This window comes from Eleutherodactylus coqui, chromosome 3, assembly GCF_035609145.1.
Source record: "Eleutherodactylus coqui strain aEleCoq1 chromosome 3, aEleCoq1.hap1, whole genome shotgun sequence".
Taxonomy (NCBI): domain Eukaryota; kingdom Metazoa; phylum Chordata; class Amphibia; order Anura; family Eleutherodactylidae; genus Eleutherodactylus; species Eleutherodactylus coqui.
In genome coordinates, this window is record NC_089839.1 from 224384831 (window position 1) to 224402970 (window position 18140).

The 18140-nt window shown below is 43.6% G+C and overlaps 1 protein-coding gene across 1 annotated transcript in view; it reads right to left on the reverse strand.

Annotated features, from left to right (window-relative positions):
* Positions 1-18140, reverse strand: part of RAD18 (RAD18 E3 ubiquitin protein ligase) — a 354196-nt gene that overhangs the window by 216281 nt on the left and 119775 nt on the right. Inside the window, exons 8-9 of the mRNA XM_066596983.1 lie at positions 13127-13197; positions 5619-5679 (exon numbers count right to left, since the gene is read on the reverse strand). Coding sequence (XP_066453080.1) covers positions 5619-5679; positions 13127-13197 — 132 coding nt within the window. The remainder of the gene's footprint in view (positions 1-5618; positions 5680-13126; positions 13198-18140) is intronic.

Consider the following 18140-nt stretch of genomic DNA (forward strand, 5'->3'; position numbering starts at 1 on the left):
ACTACTATAATACTGCCCCCTATGTACAAGATTATAACTACTATAATACTGCCCCCCATGTGCAAGAATATAACTACTATAATACTGCCCCCTATGTACAAGAATATAACTACTATAATACTGCCTCATATGTACAAGAATATAACTACTATAATACTGCCCCCTATGTACAAGAATATAACTATTATAATACTGCTCCCTATGTGCAAGAATATAACTACTATAATACTGCCTCATATGTACAAGTATATAACTACTATAATACTGCCCCCTATATACAAGAATGTAACTACTATAATACTGCCCCCTATGTACAAGAATATAACTATTATAATACTGCTTCCTATGTACAAGAATATAACTACTATAATACTGCTCCCTATGTGCAAGAATATAACTACTATAATACTGCCCCCTATGTACAAGAATATAACTACTATACTACTACCCCCTATGTACAAGAATATAACTACTATAATACTGTCCCCTATGTACAAGAATATGACTACTATAATACTGCCCCCATGTACAAGAATATAACTACTATAATACTACCCCCCATGTACAAGAATATAACTACTATAATACTGCCCCCCTATGTACAAGAATATAACTACTATAAAACTGATCCCTATGTACAAGAATATAACTACTATAATACTGCCCCCTATGTACAAGAATATAACTACTATAATACTGCCCCCATGTACAAGAATATAACTACTATAATACTACCCCCTATGTACAAGATTATAACTACTATAATACTGCCTCCTATGTACAAGAATATAACTACTATAATACTGCCTCCTATGTACAAGAATATAACTACTATAATACTGTCTCCTATGTACAAGAATATATCTACTATAATTCTGCCCCCTACGTACTAGAATATAACTACTATAATACTGCCTCCTATGTACAAAAATATAACTATTATAATACTGCTCCATATGTATAATATAATTACTATAATACTGCCCCCTATGTACAAGAATATAACTATTATAATACTGCTCCATATGTATAATATAACAACTATAATACTGCGCCCTATGTACAAGAATATAACTATTATAATACTGCCCTCCTATGTACATGAATATATCTACTATAATACTGCCCCCTATGTACAAGAATATAACTATTATAATACTGCCCCCTATGTACAAGAATATAACTACTATAATACTGCACCCTATGTACAAGAATATAACTACTATAATACTGCCTCCTATGTACAAGAATAACTATTATAATACTGCTCCCGATGTATAAGAATATAACTACTATAATACTGCCCCCTATGTATAAGAATATATACCTATTATAATACTGCTCCCGATGTATAAGAATATGCCTACTAGAATACAAAAAAATATGAATGTGAAGGAGGACAACTTTCACTTACATTTAGAATTGCATTTTGCAGTACAATAGATGGGGAAGCAGGTCTTAGTTAAAATACAGTTCTTCAGTTTGTATACGTGTGGTGATTACACAGATACTACTTGAATTTCAACCCAACGTAGTTTTTCCTGTCAGATTGAAGTCCATTATAAATTCCATCAGTGTTTAACACCTTATAGGTAGGTTCAGTGTTGTGCTGGGTGATGGGTATGCTGTGTATTACATCCCTCTTCCTGTCACTCTCAGTAGTTATCCTGCATGTTTGGAGCTCTTACACAACTATCTGTATCTGAATGCTGACAAGAACGTGTTTGTATTTTGATAAAACATGAAAGCGTCTGTCTACAGATCTCTCTGGGGATGAACATAAAGAGGGAAGAAAAATCAGGATTTGTTTTTATAGCGAACCTTTAGATATTAGCAGGCAATTATCTTTTAGACCAGCAGATTGCTGTGCCACGACCAAACCCACTGAAATCTCATTATATCATCCAGCACAAATATATTGTCACATTCCCATTGTCACCTCATTAATTTTGCAGCAGTTACAATGTATCAGGAGGAAACTGAGGCTTCAGTAAAGTTCTGTAAGTGAATCGGCTTCTCACAGATGAAGAAAGACCTGGCGGGTAACCAGACAGCCGACCCCGAAGCCCAGATCCAAGAGACGTCTATTAGTATTTACCTAGACGGCCCCCGCTGCCGTGCGGAACGTGTCAGTGCACCATGTCTGCTAATGACAATACCAGCTGCAAGGAAACAATTGTGTGCTACAGTTTAGGGGGACGTAATGTTACTGCTTTGTGTAGAGGTGTTGGCCAGATGACAGCTTCCAAAGGGTGGACCAGCGCTTCTTAACCCCTTAACAACACAACCTCTCCCCCCCCCCCCCCCACCTTCTATTCCCCCCCTCCCCCCCTTTCAAATAAATCATAACTCTTAGTTATCCATCATTGTAGCGGTCTTGTTTTTTGCCCTATGAGTTCTATTTTTCAATGGTTCTATTCAGTGTTGGTTCCAAGTAGAGTGAAGTGGAAGGGTCTTTATGTCGTACACATGGTGGCAAAAATTACATGATAACTTTATTCTAAAGGTCCGTACGACTACGACGATACCAAATTTCTATAGCTTACGTTTTTCTTTTTTGCTGTACTATTTTGAAAAAACATCTTTTAGAAAATCTGAACATTTCCTGCCGCCATCATTTTTTTATATTTTTCCATCAATAGTGCCGTGTGAGGGCTCGCTTTTTGCGTGTCGACTTGTAATTTCTATTTATACCATTTTAGAATATGGATTGCTTTTTGTTAATTTTTTTCTTAGAGACAGGGCGACCAAAAAAAAGCACATTTAATTGTTGTGGTTTATTTCATTTTAAATAGGAGAAAAAAGGGTTTAAAAAAAAAAATCAATATTCTGTTTTAGAATCATAAAAAAGTTCTCACTTATCTTTACTTTTTTTTAATCCCCTAAAGAGACTGACTTGTAATTGTTTGAGCACGCATACAGTGTAATGCAACAACATAATATTACATTATACCACATATGCACAGGCACACCTTGATAGGAATTCAATTCATAGCAGCCCTGGGGGAGTGTTCAGAAGGCACTGGGCTGTCAGGACTACTGAACGACACTCCCCGATCTGATCACAAGGGCGCCGTTCGGCACCCCAGAATACTGATCCGGTGATTTAAATGCATTGGTCAGAACTGACAGAAGCATACAATGGGTTGACACCCATGATCAGCGCTCACGCCAATTGTGTCTGTTGCTGTTCAGTATTAGCTGTCAAAAACAGACGGCACCCGCCTTGTATGGAGCTGCATCGGCTCCTGATTCTCCTCCACAGAGACCTTGAATGCTCAGAACTAGAGATGAGCGAGCATACTCGCTAAGGGCAATTACTCGATCGAGCATTGCCCTTAGCGATTACCTGCCCGCCCGGAAGAAAAGGTTCGGCTGCCGGTGGGGGAGAGCGGTGAGATCCCTCTCTCCCCACCGCTCCCACCTGCTCACTCCCGCAGCTCACCTCTCACCGGCGCCGGCAGCCGAACCTTTTCTTCCGAGCGGGCAGGTACTCACTAAGGACAATGCTCGATCGAGTAACTGCCCTTAGCGAGTATGCTCGCTCATCTCTACTCAGGACGCAACTATACAACCTGAGGTGTGAAGTGCAGCAAGGGAGGCAGTTTTGTCAGAAATGATCATACGTTGCATAGGCAATTCTAGGGTTGCCACATTCATGATTTAGCAACAGAAATGTTCTTCAAGTCATCTTTAACTCTATACCATTGTTTTTATTATAAGCAGTTCCATGCATCCAAAAAGGTTAACCTGTCCAGTAGGCGGTTCACTCCGCTGTGCTGGTTCCCCTACTTCAGCGTTAACCTCAGCCATTGTCAACTGATTGAAGTCTCCAGTTCCTTTGAGATGGAGATGCCGTGATTACCAGACAGTAAGCGCATGTGTGGCTCATCAGCAAGCCCAATGCAGGCATCAGGGAAAGTCACGGTGCATGCTGAATGAGGTTTTAACATACAGCGCCATAGCAACAGGGTTTTTAAGTCTGACAAGAGTCCCTGCATGCCGCTGCAGTGCCTTGCCCCCCATTCATGCGTCCTTTCTCTGTGATGCAGCAGGCCGCACCTCCGCTTAATATGTCGGAGAACAGCAGCTCTATAATTCGGTAATTTAGCGCACATGTCGGCTGCAGCAGGCTTCCTGGAGTGCTTATCCACAAAGCAGCATTGTCCTTATCACACAGAAAGTCCCTGTACTGCTTCATGAGTATGGGTGTTTATCAACTGACGAAATTACCTACCTACTGGGGAAATCTAACAATTGGAGTGCTACCTTACCCACCCCATCGAATCCACCTACCCCCCCTCCCCAACCAAATCTTAAAGGGGTTGTCTCGCGAAAGTAAGTGGGGTTAAGTACTTCTGTATGGCCATATTAATGCACTTTGTAATATACATCGTGCATTAAATATGAGCCATACAGAAGTTATTCACTTACCTTCCCTGCGCTGGCGTCCCCGTCTCCATGGCTCCGTCTCATCTCCCAATTAGACGCGCTTGCGCAGAAGGGTCTTCTCCCATCTGTTCGGTCCGCGTAGAAGGGGGCGGATCCAGAATGCCGCTCGTGCCGGACCGAACAGATGGGAGAAGACCCTTCTGCGCAAGCGCGTCTAATCGGGAGATTAGACGCTGAAATTAGACGGAGCCATGGAGACGGGGACGCCAGCGCAGGGAAGGTAAGTGAATAACTTCTGTATGGCTCATATTTAATGCACGATGTATATTACAAAGTGCATTAATATGGCCATACAGAAGTACTTAACCCCACTTGCTTTCGCGAGACAACCCCTTTAATATGCAGGGCACCAGGGGGAGGAATTATTTGGGACATACCTCAGTTATAGGGTGCATTCAGACGACCCTATATCGGCTGGGTTTTCACGTCCAGCCGATATACGGCGTCCGTCTCTGCAGAGGGAGGAGGCTGGAAGAGCCGGGAGCAGTGCTCTGAGCTCCCGCCCCCTCTCTGCCTCCTCTCCGCCCCTCTGCACTATTTGCAATGAGAGGAGGCAGGACGGGGCGGGGCTAAGTGCCAGGAATTAGCTCCGCCCCATCACGCCTCTTATTGAAAATAGTGCAGGGGGGTGGAGAGGAGGCAGAGAGGGGGCTGGAGCTCAGAGCACTGCTCCCGACTCTTCCAGCGTCCTTCCCCTGCAGAGAGAGATGCCGTATATCGGCTGGGCGTGAAAACCCAGCCGATATACGGTCGTCTGAATGCACCCATAAAGAGGTGGAAGGGGCTAGATATCACTTAACCCGGTCCTAAAGCACATCTTGATCTGTTATTTAGGTCACACACCATAATATCTCTGGTGGTAGAATTTGAATTCCAAAATGTCCAACTACAGAAAAATGGATGCAAAAGCAAAGCAATTTAATGAAAGATGGGAAAGCAAATAGATGCTTGTGCTTCAAGGAGAAAGAAAGCGTTCTATATTGTGTTATGAGGCAGTGTCGGTGATAAAGGAGTACATTATACATTGGAGGCTTGCAATTACCATTGGCCCTCTGAAGGCTACTATAAGGCTGATGTGGCCTTGTAAACTGAGAAAAAAAACAGCAGCGTAATATGAACAGTCCTAACATTGTCTGTGATGAATACCAGACACAATCATCACTTACTGTAATCCTGGTGAATCTCGTCAATCTGCTCCTCGCTTTGCTCCTTGGTGAATATCAGGCCCTACGAGTGGAGAGAGGAAAAACAGAATGTGATACTCATTTAAAACTATCTGAGAAAAAATGTCATTTTCAAGACCCCAATATACAAAAATACTTTTTCTTTATTTCAGTGTTTGATAGATGTTCATTTGCTGACTGATCAGCTTGTTAGTCAACTGGAAATTTCCTTGTGAAGCTGTGCAGCCGACCAAACATGGCTCTACAGGGACGAACTGGAGGAAGTATTGTTCATCCCTTAAAAGGGGACAAAATGGAAAATTCTAAAAAAATGCTGAAATCTAGGAGGTACAGCTAAGTAGAGGCAACCTGTGACTTATTTGCCACTACAGACCGTCTTCTTCTGATCTGACCCTGAGCTTACATGTATCGCTTCTGCAGTACAATACGCAAGACTGTTGTCTATAACACCGCCCACAGCTCACAGGTCCTACAACTTACCAGCCCCAACCTCTCACTCAGTGCCATTGAAAGCTGCTGAAGCAGACAGACCGGACCTTCCGAAACTCTGACTGCATATTAACAAGTGCATGTGCTTCCACTCCTGTCCTCCCATCATGCACTGCTCACAGGATGTTGGAGGCTATGGACAGGGGAGGAAGTATCAAATGCAGACAAGATGTCAGAGGAAGTCAAGATATTTTTCAGGCAGAGGGTCATGTGACATGATCAAGTAGCTAGACCAGGTACAGTGGATCTATTACAAAATAACTTTGTGATGGTGTACATTAGACTTTAAAATGTTAGTCTGTGCCCAGAGTGTCCCTTTAAGAGTCTGCATCGGCCAGCATAAAGGTCCAGTAGACCAGAGCTGATCATGTAAAAGAACTCTAGGGATCCTTTTACATCAAAGGATAAAGTGCTGATGATGAACACCACTCTTTACACAGGCAGATCTTCAGGGGATGAACGATCGTTCAGAGTTGTTTCCTCGCCATAGGACTGCCAGTGGTTGACTGCACACCAACCTGTCTACACTGAGAGGCGTACAGCCAACCAGCGAGCATTTATGCTCACATAAATAAGCCGACCAGCTGAGGAACAAGTGCTTGCTCATTCATTGGCTAATTGTTTGCACTTAGGGCGAAAGTTCTTGCCCAATTATCAGGCTGTCTAAAAGGCCCTTTAGAACCGTGTGCAGATCTGCCTCATTTAGTAGCTAATCGATCCACCTGGCCATGAAAAACTAAAAGGAGAACTTAATGCTGACACACATCATCCGGTGCCTTCGGTAGATGCCGTAATGCTTCTAGGGGAGAACAGCTCCGGAATAATATAATACTGTAGGATATCAGAGAAACAAGAAGGTATACAGGGTGGTGCAAAAGTAGTTGTATCATTTTTAATGCAATTGAAGTACAGAACCAGTTTAAGGACACCAATTGTAAGAAATGGAAATTAAAAAAAACACATTCAGAAAGTTCATCTAATGTCCGTTTCTTGACTTAATCGAATACTGCACCCTCCAGATCGATGCAAGCTGGGAGATAAGCCACATGTCTACATGCATCCGTACATATTTGAACTGTAAGACCTCATTTACAGTGACAGATCGCTCAAGTGTCGCTCAAAACGACAGTTTGAGTGACAGTTTTGAGCGATCATCTTTGCATAGTCTATAGTAGCTATGTAGCTACTAAAGAGCTATGCAGGTGGAGCGGGACACTTCCACTATCGCTCGGTGAACAATACAGCTGTTTTGCATAAGCAAACAGCTGTATTGTTCTCCAGGATTACAGCTCTCATCCCACTGTGAACTACCAGAGGGACGCAAGCTGAAAGACTCTCATCAGTGCTGCCGACTGTGATAACAGCCTGCACCGCTGATAAGAGTTCATAGCTCAACTCAAGAAAACTAGAATTGAGCGAGGAACGACTGCATGATGTCTGTGCATTTAGACCCTACGATTCTCGCACAAAAGACGGCTTTGAGCGAGTTTTAAGCGAGAATCGTTGGATCTAAATGGGCCTTTAGGTCATTAAATTCCTCGGGGTTGGAAAGTTTCAATTCATCTATTGCTTATGTGTTGAAACACAAGCAACGTGTGGTGAATGAACTTGCAAATTCACAGGATAAACCCAGGTCTCAACACCGAATATCGGAGTAACTGAACATTTCAAGGCAGTCATTACAGAGGATTATGTAAGATTTACACTCACGACGCCATCATCCCTGACTCAAACAAATTAAATGAGGATGACCCGGACAGATGTGTTGAATTTGCTGAAACATTGCTAAGAAAACTTGAAAATGATGCAGAGTTTGCAAGAAGTGCTGAGGACTGATGAGGACGATTTTCATGTGTTGGAAGGCATTAACAGACAACTGTTTATTGGCGACCTGAGAACCCTGAAGTGACAATGTAAGGTGATGACAGCAGTCCAGGTGTGATGGTCTGGGCAGGAATGTCATATCAGGGATTGTTAGGCCGGTTCTCTTTTTCTGTTTCGCTCACAATCGGGATATTTTCAACAACATGTGGTTGTCGCAGGAAGGGCCTCAGCTCATTATGCACCGTGTTCGTGACTGGTTACCCCACAAGACTTCTTCCTTTGGGGCTATCTTAAGGATAAAGTGTCCACGCATACCATTTCAACAGTCGATGGAATTCAATAAAAGTTGCAGTTCAAATGTGAACATGTGGCTTATCCTCTCCAAACTTGCATGCCTCTTCAAGGTTCGATGGTTGATCATGTCGTCGAAAACAAATAAAAAATTAAATGTTCAGAAAGTTAATTTAATATTTCCATTTGTTACAATTGATGTAATTGAACTAGTTTTGTACTTCCATTGCATTAAAAATGATATAACTACTTCTGAGCCATCCTGTAGAGTGGGCACATAGACACTTAAAGGGGCTGTACCAGAATTTCAAGTTATTCCCTTATCCACAGGATATTCAAAGGACAGGGGATAACTTGCTGATCAGTGAGAGCCCCGCCGAACTAGAGAACTGGACTCCTGTGCCCTGCTCTCCTGTCACTGTGGGGGTTGCTTCTCCCTTCTCAATGATGTCACTGTAAATGAAGCGCAGGCTGAGCGTGCTCTGTCAGTGCTCCATTCATTTCAATGGGGTTGATGGAAATTGCCATGTGGGTGCCGTTTGGGTATCTCGGCAGTCCTGTTGAAAGTGAATGGGGCATTGGTGAGCTTGAGTGACCAGCACTCTATTCAGTCTCCTCCTTGCTATGGGGTGGCTGCAGCCCCTGCAGTCAGGAGACCTCCACCAATCTGCAAGTTATCCCCTATCCTGTGGATATCCTGTAGATAAGGAAAAAATGGAAATTCCGATACAGCCCCCTTCAAAAGGATGCCATATTATTGATTACGAATATTGGTCTGCTTTTTTCCAGCCCCACACCTGTCCATGGGTTGTATTTGGTATTGCAGCTTGTTTCCACTTAAGTAAACCCCACACAACCTGTGGACAGGTATGGTGCAGTCTCTGGAAAAAGAGGCCATATTTTTATTAGTACCGAACAACCTCCTTAACCCCTTAAGGACCATTCCCTTTTTTGCCCATTTTCGTTTTTTCCTCCCCCCTTTTAAGAAATCAGAACTTATTTATTCATTGACGTCGCTGTATGAGGGCTTGTGTTTTGCGGGACAAGTTGTATTTTTCAATGGTGCTATATAATGTACTGAAAAACAAAAAAAAAGTCTTAGTGGAGTGAAATGGAAAAAAAAACAACTAAATTCCGCCATCTTTGGGTACGTCTTGTTAATACGACGTACACACTACAACAAAAATGACCTGATAACTTTATTCTATGGGTCAGTATGAATACTACAATACCAAATCTATAACGTTTTTTTCCCATTCTACGACTTATTTATCAAAAAAATTTAATTTGAATTTAATTTTCTGGCAGCTTTAAGCTTTTTACTTTTTTGTCGACATAATTGTGCGACGCCTCATTTTGTGCGGGAGTTCCTGTAGTTTCCGTTGTTAACATTCTGGAGCACATATACGACTTTTTGATCACTTTTTTATTTCATTTCGTCTTGGAGAGAGAGTAACCAAAAAAGCGAAAATCTGGCGTGTTTTTTTTTTTCTGATGACAATCACCATGAGGGGGTAAATAATGCGTTACCTTAATAGCTCGGACTTTAACGGACGCAGCATTACCGAATTTGTATTTTTCTTTCATTATTTTGATTTTTTTTTTTATAAATAGGGCAACAGGTTGTTGTTTTTTTACTTTTATTACTTTTTTTTTTAATAATTTGTAAAACTTTATTGATCTTATTTTTTACTTTTGTTTCTTAGTCCCCAGAGGGGACAACAACTAGTGATGTTTTGATCGCTCCTGCAGTATGATGTAATGCCATAGCATTACATCATACTGCGATTGGGCAGGCATTCTATCAAGACACCCCACAGAAGGCCCCCGGCTGCCATGACACCAGCACAGCCCTCTGCAATCTTTAACACTGATGCTCATTTATCATTACATAATTCCCACAGTGAAAAGGGCAAAACGTAAAACACTTCCACACCGTCCGGCTAAACTCAATACCACAAGATGCTCATTTTAGGAAAAACATTATTAAGGCCGAGGGATTGTGGGAACATCGTCTCCCGGAGCTTTTCATTAAATGTCACAGTGCGTGCGTGGTATTATCCTGTTCTCTTATGTCATTCTGACTTGTCTGGTCCATCATAGCCATCCGTTAATTGACAGCTCAGTAAAGGTCACATCATGAAAATGGAAGCTAGGAATTGTCTTTCTGCAGACGTGAATGAGCTCAGAGTATGAGCGCAGGCTCTCGTCGTAGCGGAGACAGGCAGGGGTTAAGCGAGATAAATAATGTACGATTTCACTGTGTTGAAAGCAAGGATGCTGGTGTCCAGACGAAGACAATGGATGTGCTGCAAGACAACTGATGTGCGTCCCAATCAATCAGTGCAGAGAGAGACAGACCTCACTGGTGATAGCAGCGGGCACATGGCATCGGTATATCATCAACCAGTTTAAAGGGCCAGTGTCCTCTCAAGGAGAAGGTGTAGAGCGGAGCCTTGCAGGAGAATCCTATTACTTCCTTTCAATGTGTCTTAATAAACAAATGCTTGTCTCCGCAATCTTGCAGGCGAAACGACTCTTGAAAAACTAACCTGAAGCGATTCGGTCTGCTATGAAAAGTCGCTGTGCTGGTCAAAGGGGCGGGGCTTAAACATATTTTTGTCCTGCTGTAGAAAGAGCAGAGGGGAGAGGCTCCTGCTTTGACCAGTTGTCTTACAGCCAAAGGATACTGAGGAGGACAAAGCTGAAATATTGGGAGAAAGAAGATTTCTTTACATATTTCTCAGCTGTAATTGTAATTTGAGACAAAACAGGATCAAAGGAAAATTGGAATATTGGGGTAAGAGTGCCAGAAGATTTTTTTCGAATAAGTTGGTGCTATACAAAGATTATTATTCTGAATTTTCTATTTTTGGGTGTTCCTTTAAGAGTCTAATACTCTATATATGTGAGTGGGCTCTGGTATCTGGCCCAGGGTTTTCCTGGTGACCTGGGGTGGTGTCAGTAGCGCAGAGGCTTCTGTTAGTTGACATATATGCTTTCTAAAATGAGCTTTAATGAATAGAAACAAGTAACCTGAGGTTACTCATCACCGTATAAGGTTATCTGTTACTGAGGATCCGTGTTAGTGGTGTTGCGTTAAAAGTCCAGTACTCATATCACACTTCTCCACATCCCTGCCCAGTGACTGGGGTTGCAATCTAAGTCCTCTTTTCCTTGTGTTCCCAAGGAAAAAGCCCAAGAGCTCTCCACGATCGCTTGATGAGGGAGAAGAAGTGCCACAAAGTGCTAAATAGCAGGGCATATAGATTACATAGAATTCATATCATTAGCAATGCGTTTCAGCTCTTACTTGCGTAGGGACTAGAGGACCCCTATCAATAATACAAGGCGAACCTGGACTCAGAGGTGCTAGTGGGAAGTTCCTAAAACAGAAATCCCACTAGACACCGGGTAAGGCTTCCTGTACACGGGTGAATTTGCATTGCGAAATCCAGAGCGGGATTCCGCGTCCAGATTCTGCAGCAAATCCAGCCCCTAGCATCCTATGGCAAAACACGATTTCCTGGCCACGAGTGGAAATCAATTGTGATTTTCCGCTCGTGGGGGGTGGGGGATGGAAGCATGCTGTCATTTTGTGCGGGCTACGCACGGCCGGCTTCCATTTCAGTCAATGGAAGCCGCCCGTCCCGCAGACATTCTGCAATCATTGCAGAATGACGTGGCTCCCCCGCACATTGCCATAGCGATGGGCCGGCGCCCTCTGTACTGTGCATGTGCAGAGAAGGAAGACTGTGTAGCAGTAAGCTTGGGTCACCGGCCGTGCAACAGGTCGAACTCCGCTGCGTTAATCCCGCATGCGGGGTCCGACCCACCATGTGCAGGAGGCCTTAGTCCAACTTTTTCTCCTACACTTCTTAATTTTATGTTGTTGAGATCATTGTTCATTACGAGGTGCTGTCCAAAAAACCTATTTTATTTTCCCCATATAACAGCTTACTCAAAACTCCTTACCCGGTCACTGATAATGTAGTCTCTAGAAGCGCTGTATCACATCAATGTTGTCAGGCAGAATGGAGATGGGGAAAAAGGCGGCAGAAGTCTCTACAGGTTTCCTTTGCATAAAGGCTGAGCTAAATACATCTATCCAGTTGAGGAGCTTACGCCTGTACGGCTTATCCTACACACTGTTTCTCTCACGGTGGGCAGGATCTCTTGTTCCTCACTCGACAGCATGGGTGCACAAACTCAGGGGAGTATCCCCAGCTCCTCACACTGCAGCATAGCTGAACAGACACAGAAGCAATCCACAGCTCCCCACACTGCAGCATAGCTGCACAGACACAGAGAAGCAATCCATAGCTCCCCACACTGCAGCATAGCTGCACAGACACAGAGAAGCAATCCATACCTGTCCACACTGCTGCACAGGCACAGAGAAGCAATCCCTAGCTCCTCACACTGCAGCATAGCTACACAGAAAAGCAATCCATAGCTGTCCACACTGCAGGATAGCTGCACAGACACAGAGAAGCAATGCATAGCTCCTCACACTGCAGCACAGCTACACAGACACAGAGCAGCAATCCCTAGCTGTCCACACTGCAGCATAGCTGCACAGACTAAATACTTCCTGTCTCTTCTTCCTGCTCAAAGCTTTTCCTCAATCTCTCCCCGCTTTACAGTCACAGTAGTTTACAAATCACTGACATAACAGATCGAATAAATACAATAAAATAGTCAGCAACAACCATACCCCCTGTACAAATAATCCAGAATATTTATGGAACGAGCCTCTGTGCCCCCTTTCAACTGCTGCACTAAATAATCTATAAGTCGCTTATATCTCATAGTAAAAGAGAGGCATTTCAGAAATAACGTGGCAGGAGAAGAGAAGACGGGTGGCCATCCTCTGTTATACTTACATTTTCCCGTTTTGCCTCCAGAGCGGAGCGAATCTTCTCATTTTTCTCAATTTCACTGACTATTTCTGCAGCTATCAAAACAAACAAAACTTGTTAGAAAAGCAACAATGAATGTAAAAGCACATCAAAGTCAAACAATGTAAAAGTACTGGAGTCTTTTATACAGGGAGCAGCAGCGAGCGCTCGCTCAATATCCGCACTTCAGATGTCTAATACAGGTAATAATGGGTTTGTTATTCAATTAATGAAAACTAGGACACAAAAACCTCTCTACTCTCACAGCTGAGTGCAAAACAAAGTAATACACAGGACTACACAACCTGCACCACTGTTTTAACTGGAAACCTGAACTGTTAAGCCATGTTCACACAGGGTGAATTTGCCGTGGATTTTCTGTGCAGGCTTTCCACACAGAAAATCTGCAGCTTTTACAGCAGCAGCAAACTTGATGGGATTTTCAAAAATTTCATTCATATGTTTCGTAAAGAATCCCTTGCGGAAACTGACCTGCTTAAATCCGCAGCGAGTCAATTATAGTACCAGGTATACTGCGGATTTGGCCAAAAAAACTTCAATGGAAAAGCCGAAATGCACAATAAAACAGCACCAAGTCTGCAACAGTAGCTGCGGGTTTGGTGTGGATTATACACAGATTATCTGCACAGACTATAAGTAGATAATCCGCAGCAGTAACCATGGATATAAAAAACAGATTTTAAGCACAGAAAATCTGCACTGTGTGAACATAACCTAAGTGCGGCTCAAAGAGTTTCCCTGTAAAATATGTTTTCTGCTGCAGAGAAAGTTTGGTAGCAGTAAATTTGGACACTCAAACTCTTGTGGGGGTTGTCATCCTGTTTTCTAGGGCCCCTCGATACCTATGAGCTTGGTTACACAGTTTCAAAGGTTGAAAAGCGACTCCAGTCAAATCCAACTTTTGGTTCAATTATACATTATTACATGCAAGATTAATTACAATCCTCAGCGCCCTTAGTCTCTGCCATTACTGCTTCTTGGAGTCATTCCATGGTTTGGCTACTCTTAGGCCTCATGTCCACTGGTAAAATAAAATTAAAAATCCGCAGCGTGATCCGCACCCCATAGGGATGCATTGGACACCCGCAGGTAGTTAAATACATGCAGATGTCATTTTTCCCTGAGGCGCGGATTGCGTCTGCGGGAAAACACCCGCGGCATGCTCCATTTTTAGTGCGGGTCTCCCGCGGGGACAGCTCCCGCAGGCTTCTATTGAAGCCGCCCAGATCCGCGGCACACCCGTACCTGAATTTCTGCTCTCCAGAGCAGCAGCGCGGGAGAGCAGGAGTTCAAAAAGCAAATGGAGAGCCAAGCGCATGCGCGCGGCACACTGCCGGCGTGCCGAGCACATCCGCCGGGCCGAAGAAAGAAGATCCGGCCGCGACGGAGGAAAGAGTCCTTAGCGTCCGGACAGATAAGTTTAAGTTTTTTTTTTAGCCTCATGTCCTCGGGAAAGGAGGGACCCGCTGCGGGATTCTGCATGGAGAATCCGCGGCAGGCCTGATTTTCCCCGTAGACATGAGGCCTTAGGGTACTTTTAGATGGAATGACTGTCATTCCTTTGCTTTCACAGAACAGTGATAGTTCAGTCTGAGATCTCTTCCAGCCACCTGCCCTCATTAATTGTGAACAGGAAGTCAAGGTCCATTTAGACATAACGAATATCGCTCAAAATTCACTCAAACGCCGTCTTTTGAGCGATAATCGTTGTATGTAACTGCACTAACATCGTGCAGTTTTCGTTATCCTGCTCATCGTTGTCTTTCAGCGTGCTGAAAGACAACGATGAGCCTCATCAGGGATTCACAGCAGGATACAGCTGATACTATTGTTTCAGCTGTATCCCGCTCCCTGATGACAGTCGGGGTATGAAGAACAGAGCGGTCCAGCTCTTTTCTCCATACCTTGCTCGGAGCGCTCAGCTGTATAACAGCCAGGTGCTAGGAGCGGGGAACAGCTTGATGCAGAAGACAAGCGGAGACACCCCGCTTGTCCACTGCATCCTCGGCTTGCAGCGCAAAGGGATCACTCAACGTTTGAGTGATCGATAATCGTTTTCATTTACAGCACAAGATGCTCAGAAGTCGCTCAAAATACATCTTTTGAGCGATAATCGTGTCTAAATGGGCCTTTATTCAGAGATGAACAATTGCTTGCTTACGCGGAGCGAGAACGCATTTGCTTCACTTCAGCTCACTAGTGAATACTGAGCGATTTCACAGGAAATCTATTGGTCAAAATCGCTTGCTTGAGAGATTTTTCGGTCAATAGTGAGCCCCAGTACAACTACCCTAATAGTAAAGAATCCTTTGCTATACAGATGCCTAAATCTCTTTTCCTCCACAGGTGATGAATGTCTCCTGCTCCTTTGTGCAGTCCTTAGGAAGAACAAATCCTGTGCCAGTTCTTTGTACCCACCCCACATATCTATCAAGGTCTCACGTACAGGGGGTCACAACTCGATTATTCAATGCTAAGTGCAAAAGTATTGGCACCCCTATGTAATGTACCAAATCTAATTCTCGAACTTACTGGTCGTACAAACATGAAATTTGACACAAGCATTTTTAGGTCCTAAATAGGAAAAGTAAAAGTATTGGCACCCATATGTAATGCACCTAATCTAATTCTCCAACTTCCCAGTGTCGTACAAACATGAAATTTGGCATGTCCATTCATTAGGTCCTAAATTGGAAAAGTAAAGGAGTCACAACTTAATTATTCCATGCCAAGTGCAAAAGTATTGGCACCCTTGTGTAATGTACCAAATCTAATTCTCGAACTTCCCAGTGTCGTACAAACATGAAATTTGGCACAACCATTCTTTAGGTCCTCTTAGTGCAAAAGTATTGGCACCCCTGTGTAATGTACCTAATCTAACTCTCTAACTTTCTGGTGTCGTACAAACATGAAATTTGGCATGTCCATTCTTTAGGTTCTAAATTCGAAAAGTAAAAGGATCACAACTCGATTATTCAATGCTAATTGCAAAACTAAGTGCACTCCTATGTAATGTAACTTACCGGTGTCTTACAAGCGTGAAATTTGGCTCAAGCATTCTTTAGGTCCTAAATGAGGAGAGTGGGAGGGGTGGCACATTTTGTAGAGGGACATCTAATGCTCTTCTATATGTATACATATTTTATTCCTCGGTTACTCTAACGTAACCTTGACTTCATAAACTTTTTCCTGCGGACAACACGTAAACACCTGTATCAAATTAACTCAGTCGAGGCCGGGTATATCAGCTAGTTTATACATATAAATGAGATGACCTCTGAAGGCCATTTTACACTTGCCCACAACTGGACATGAACATTTGTAGGAACTCTCGCTCGTACAAATGTCAGCCAAAGTGAAGCTGCACCCAATCAGCTGATGAAAGAGCAAACACCTGCATCTCCCATGAGGTACTAGTGCTGGTCACTCTTATGTGGCACTTTATTGAAGACGATGCAGGTCCGATCCTAGCTACCAGCACATTGCACAACCGCTGAACAGACGTCTGATTTCACAGCATCTGCTGAGCTACAAAAGAGGTTTTGAATATGGGGATTGGAAGCTGGCATTAGAGTGGTTTTATCCTAAATAAAGTGCTGGGTAAGAGAACGCCCGACACTACTCATACCTTAAAGAAGTTGTCCAGTTTTAAACTATTTATGTCCTATCCTTAGGACAGCTTAGTAATAGTAAATTAGTGTGGGACAGCATGCTCGTGAACTCAGCTAAGTTCTGAAACAAACAGATAGCTGCATTCTCACAGCAGTGGCTAAAATTTGCCTGCAATACTAAACATGGCCACTCTAACAGGAACTGAACTGTCTGCTTCCTGCAGAAATCAGCTCAGTGCAGAAGTCCACTTGCCTGGAGAAATGCTGATTAGCAGGTGTCCTGGGCGGACAACCATATTTTCGTACCTCATAATGGTCTGCGTAAAAGGACAGTTAAATGACAGCCAATCTCAATAACACTGATATCAGTCAGTGTAAAGGGTATCTCTTTTCTAAGCTAAAGTCAATTTTTCTAGCCTCATAAGACAGACCACCCATTTAAAACAACGCGAGATCTCAGCAAAGTGGAGTACACAGAGACTGAATATTCATTGTAGCAAAAGGGCCGATCTCCCAAGAGGTTGTGTGTGTGTGTGTGGGGGGGGGGGGGGGGGGGGCAGAGCCACAGGTATTTAAAGGGGTTGTCCCGCGAAAGAAAGTGGGGTTATACACTTCTGTATGGCCATATTAATGCACTTTGTAATGTACATTGTGCATTAATTATGAGCCATACAGAAGTTATTCACTTACCTGCTCCGTTGCTAGCGCCCTCGTCTCCATGGTGCCGTCTAATTTCAGCGTCTAATCGCCCGATTAGACGCGCTTGCGCAGTCCGGTCTTCTCCCTGGTGAATGGGGCCGCTCGTGCCGGAGAGCTGGTCCTCGTAGCTCCGCCCCGTCACGTGTGTCGATTCCAGCCAATCAGGAGGCTGGAATCGGCAATGGACCGCACAGAGCCCACGGTGCACCATGGGAGAAGACCCGCGGTGCATCGTGGGTGAAGATCCCGGCGGCCATCTTGCTAAGGTAAGGAAGAAGTCGCCGCAGCGCGGGAATTCGGGTAAGTACTAAACGTTTTTAATTTTTTTTACACATGCATTGGGTTTGTCTCGCACCGAACGGGGGGCCTATTGAAAAAAAAACAAAAAACCCCCGTTTCGGCGCGGGACAACCCCTTTAAGCCCTGCTGGGTAGTATACTTACCTTCTCTGTCTACATTATCACAGCCGCAAAGGCTGACAAATGTGCCTATTATATCACGGCTATAAAGCCTATCTAGTAAAGACGGCCAAACAGGCTGCTTAGTATCTCTCACAAACTCGTCCTGATGAAATAGCTGTACTACCGTATATCGGGCTATAGGAGTGCAATCTGAAGGCTCCTGAATCTTAGATCAAGCTGACAGTGCAGGGAATAAATATCCTGACT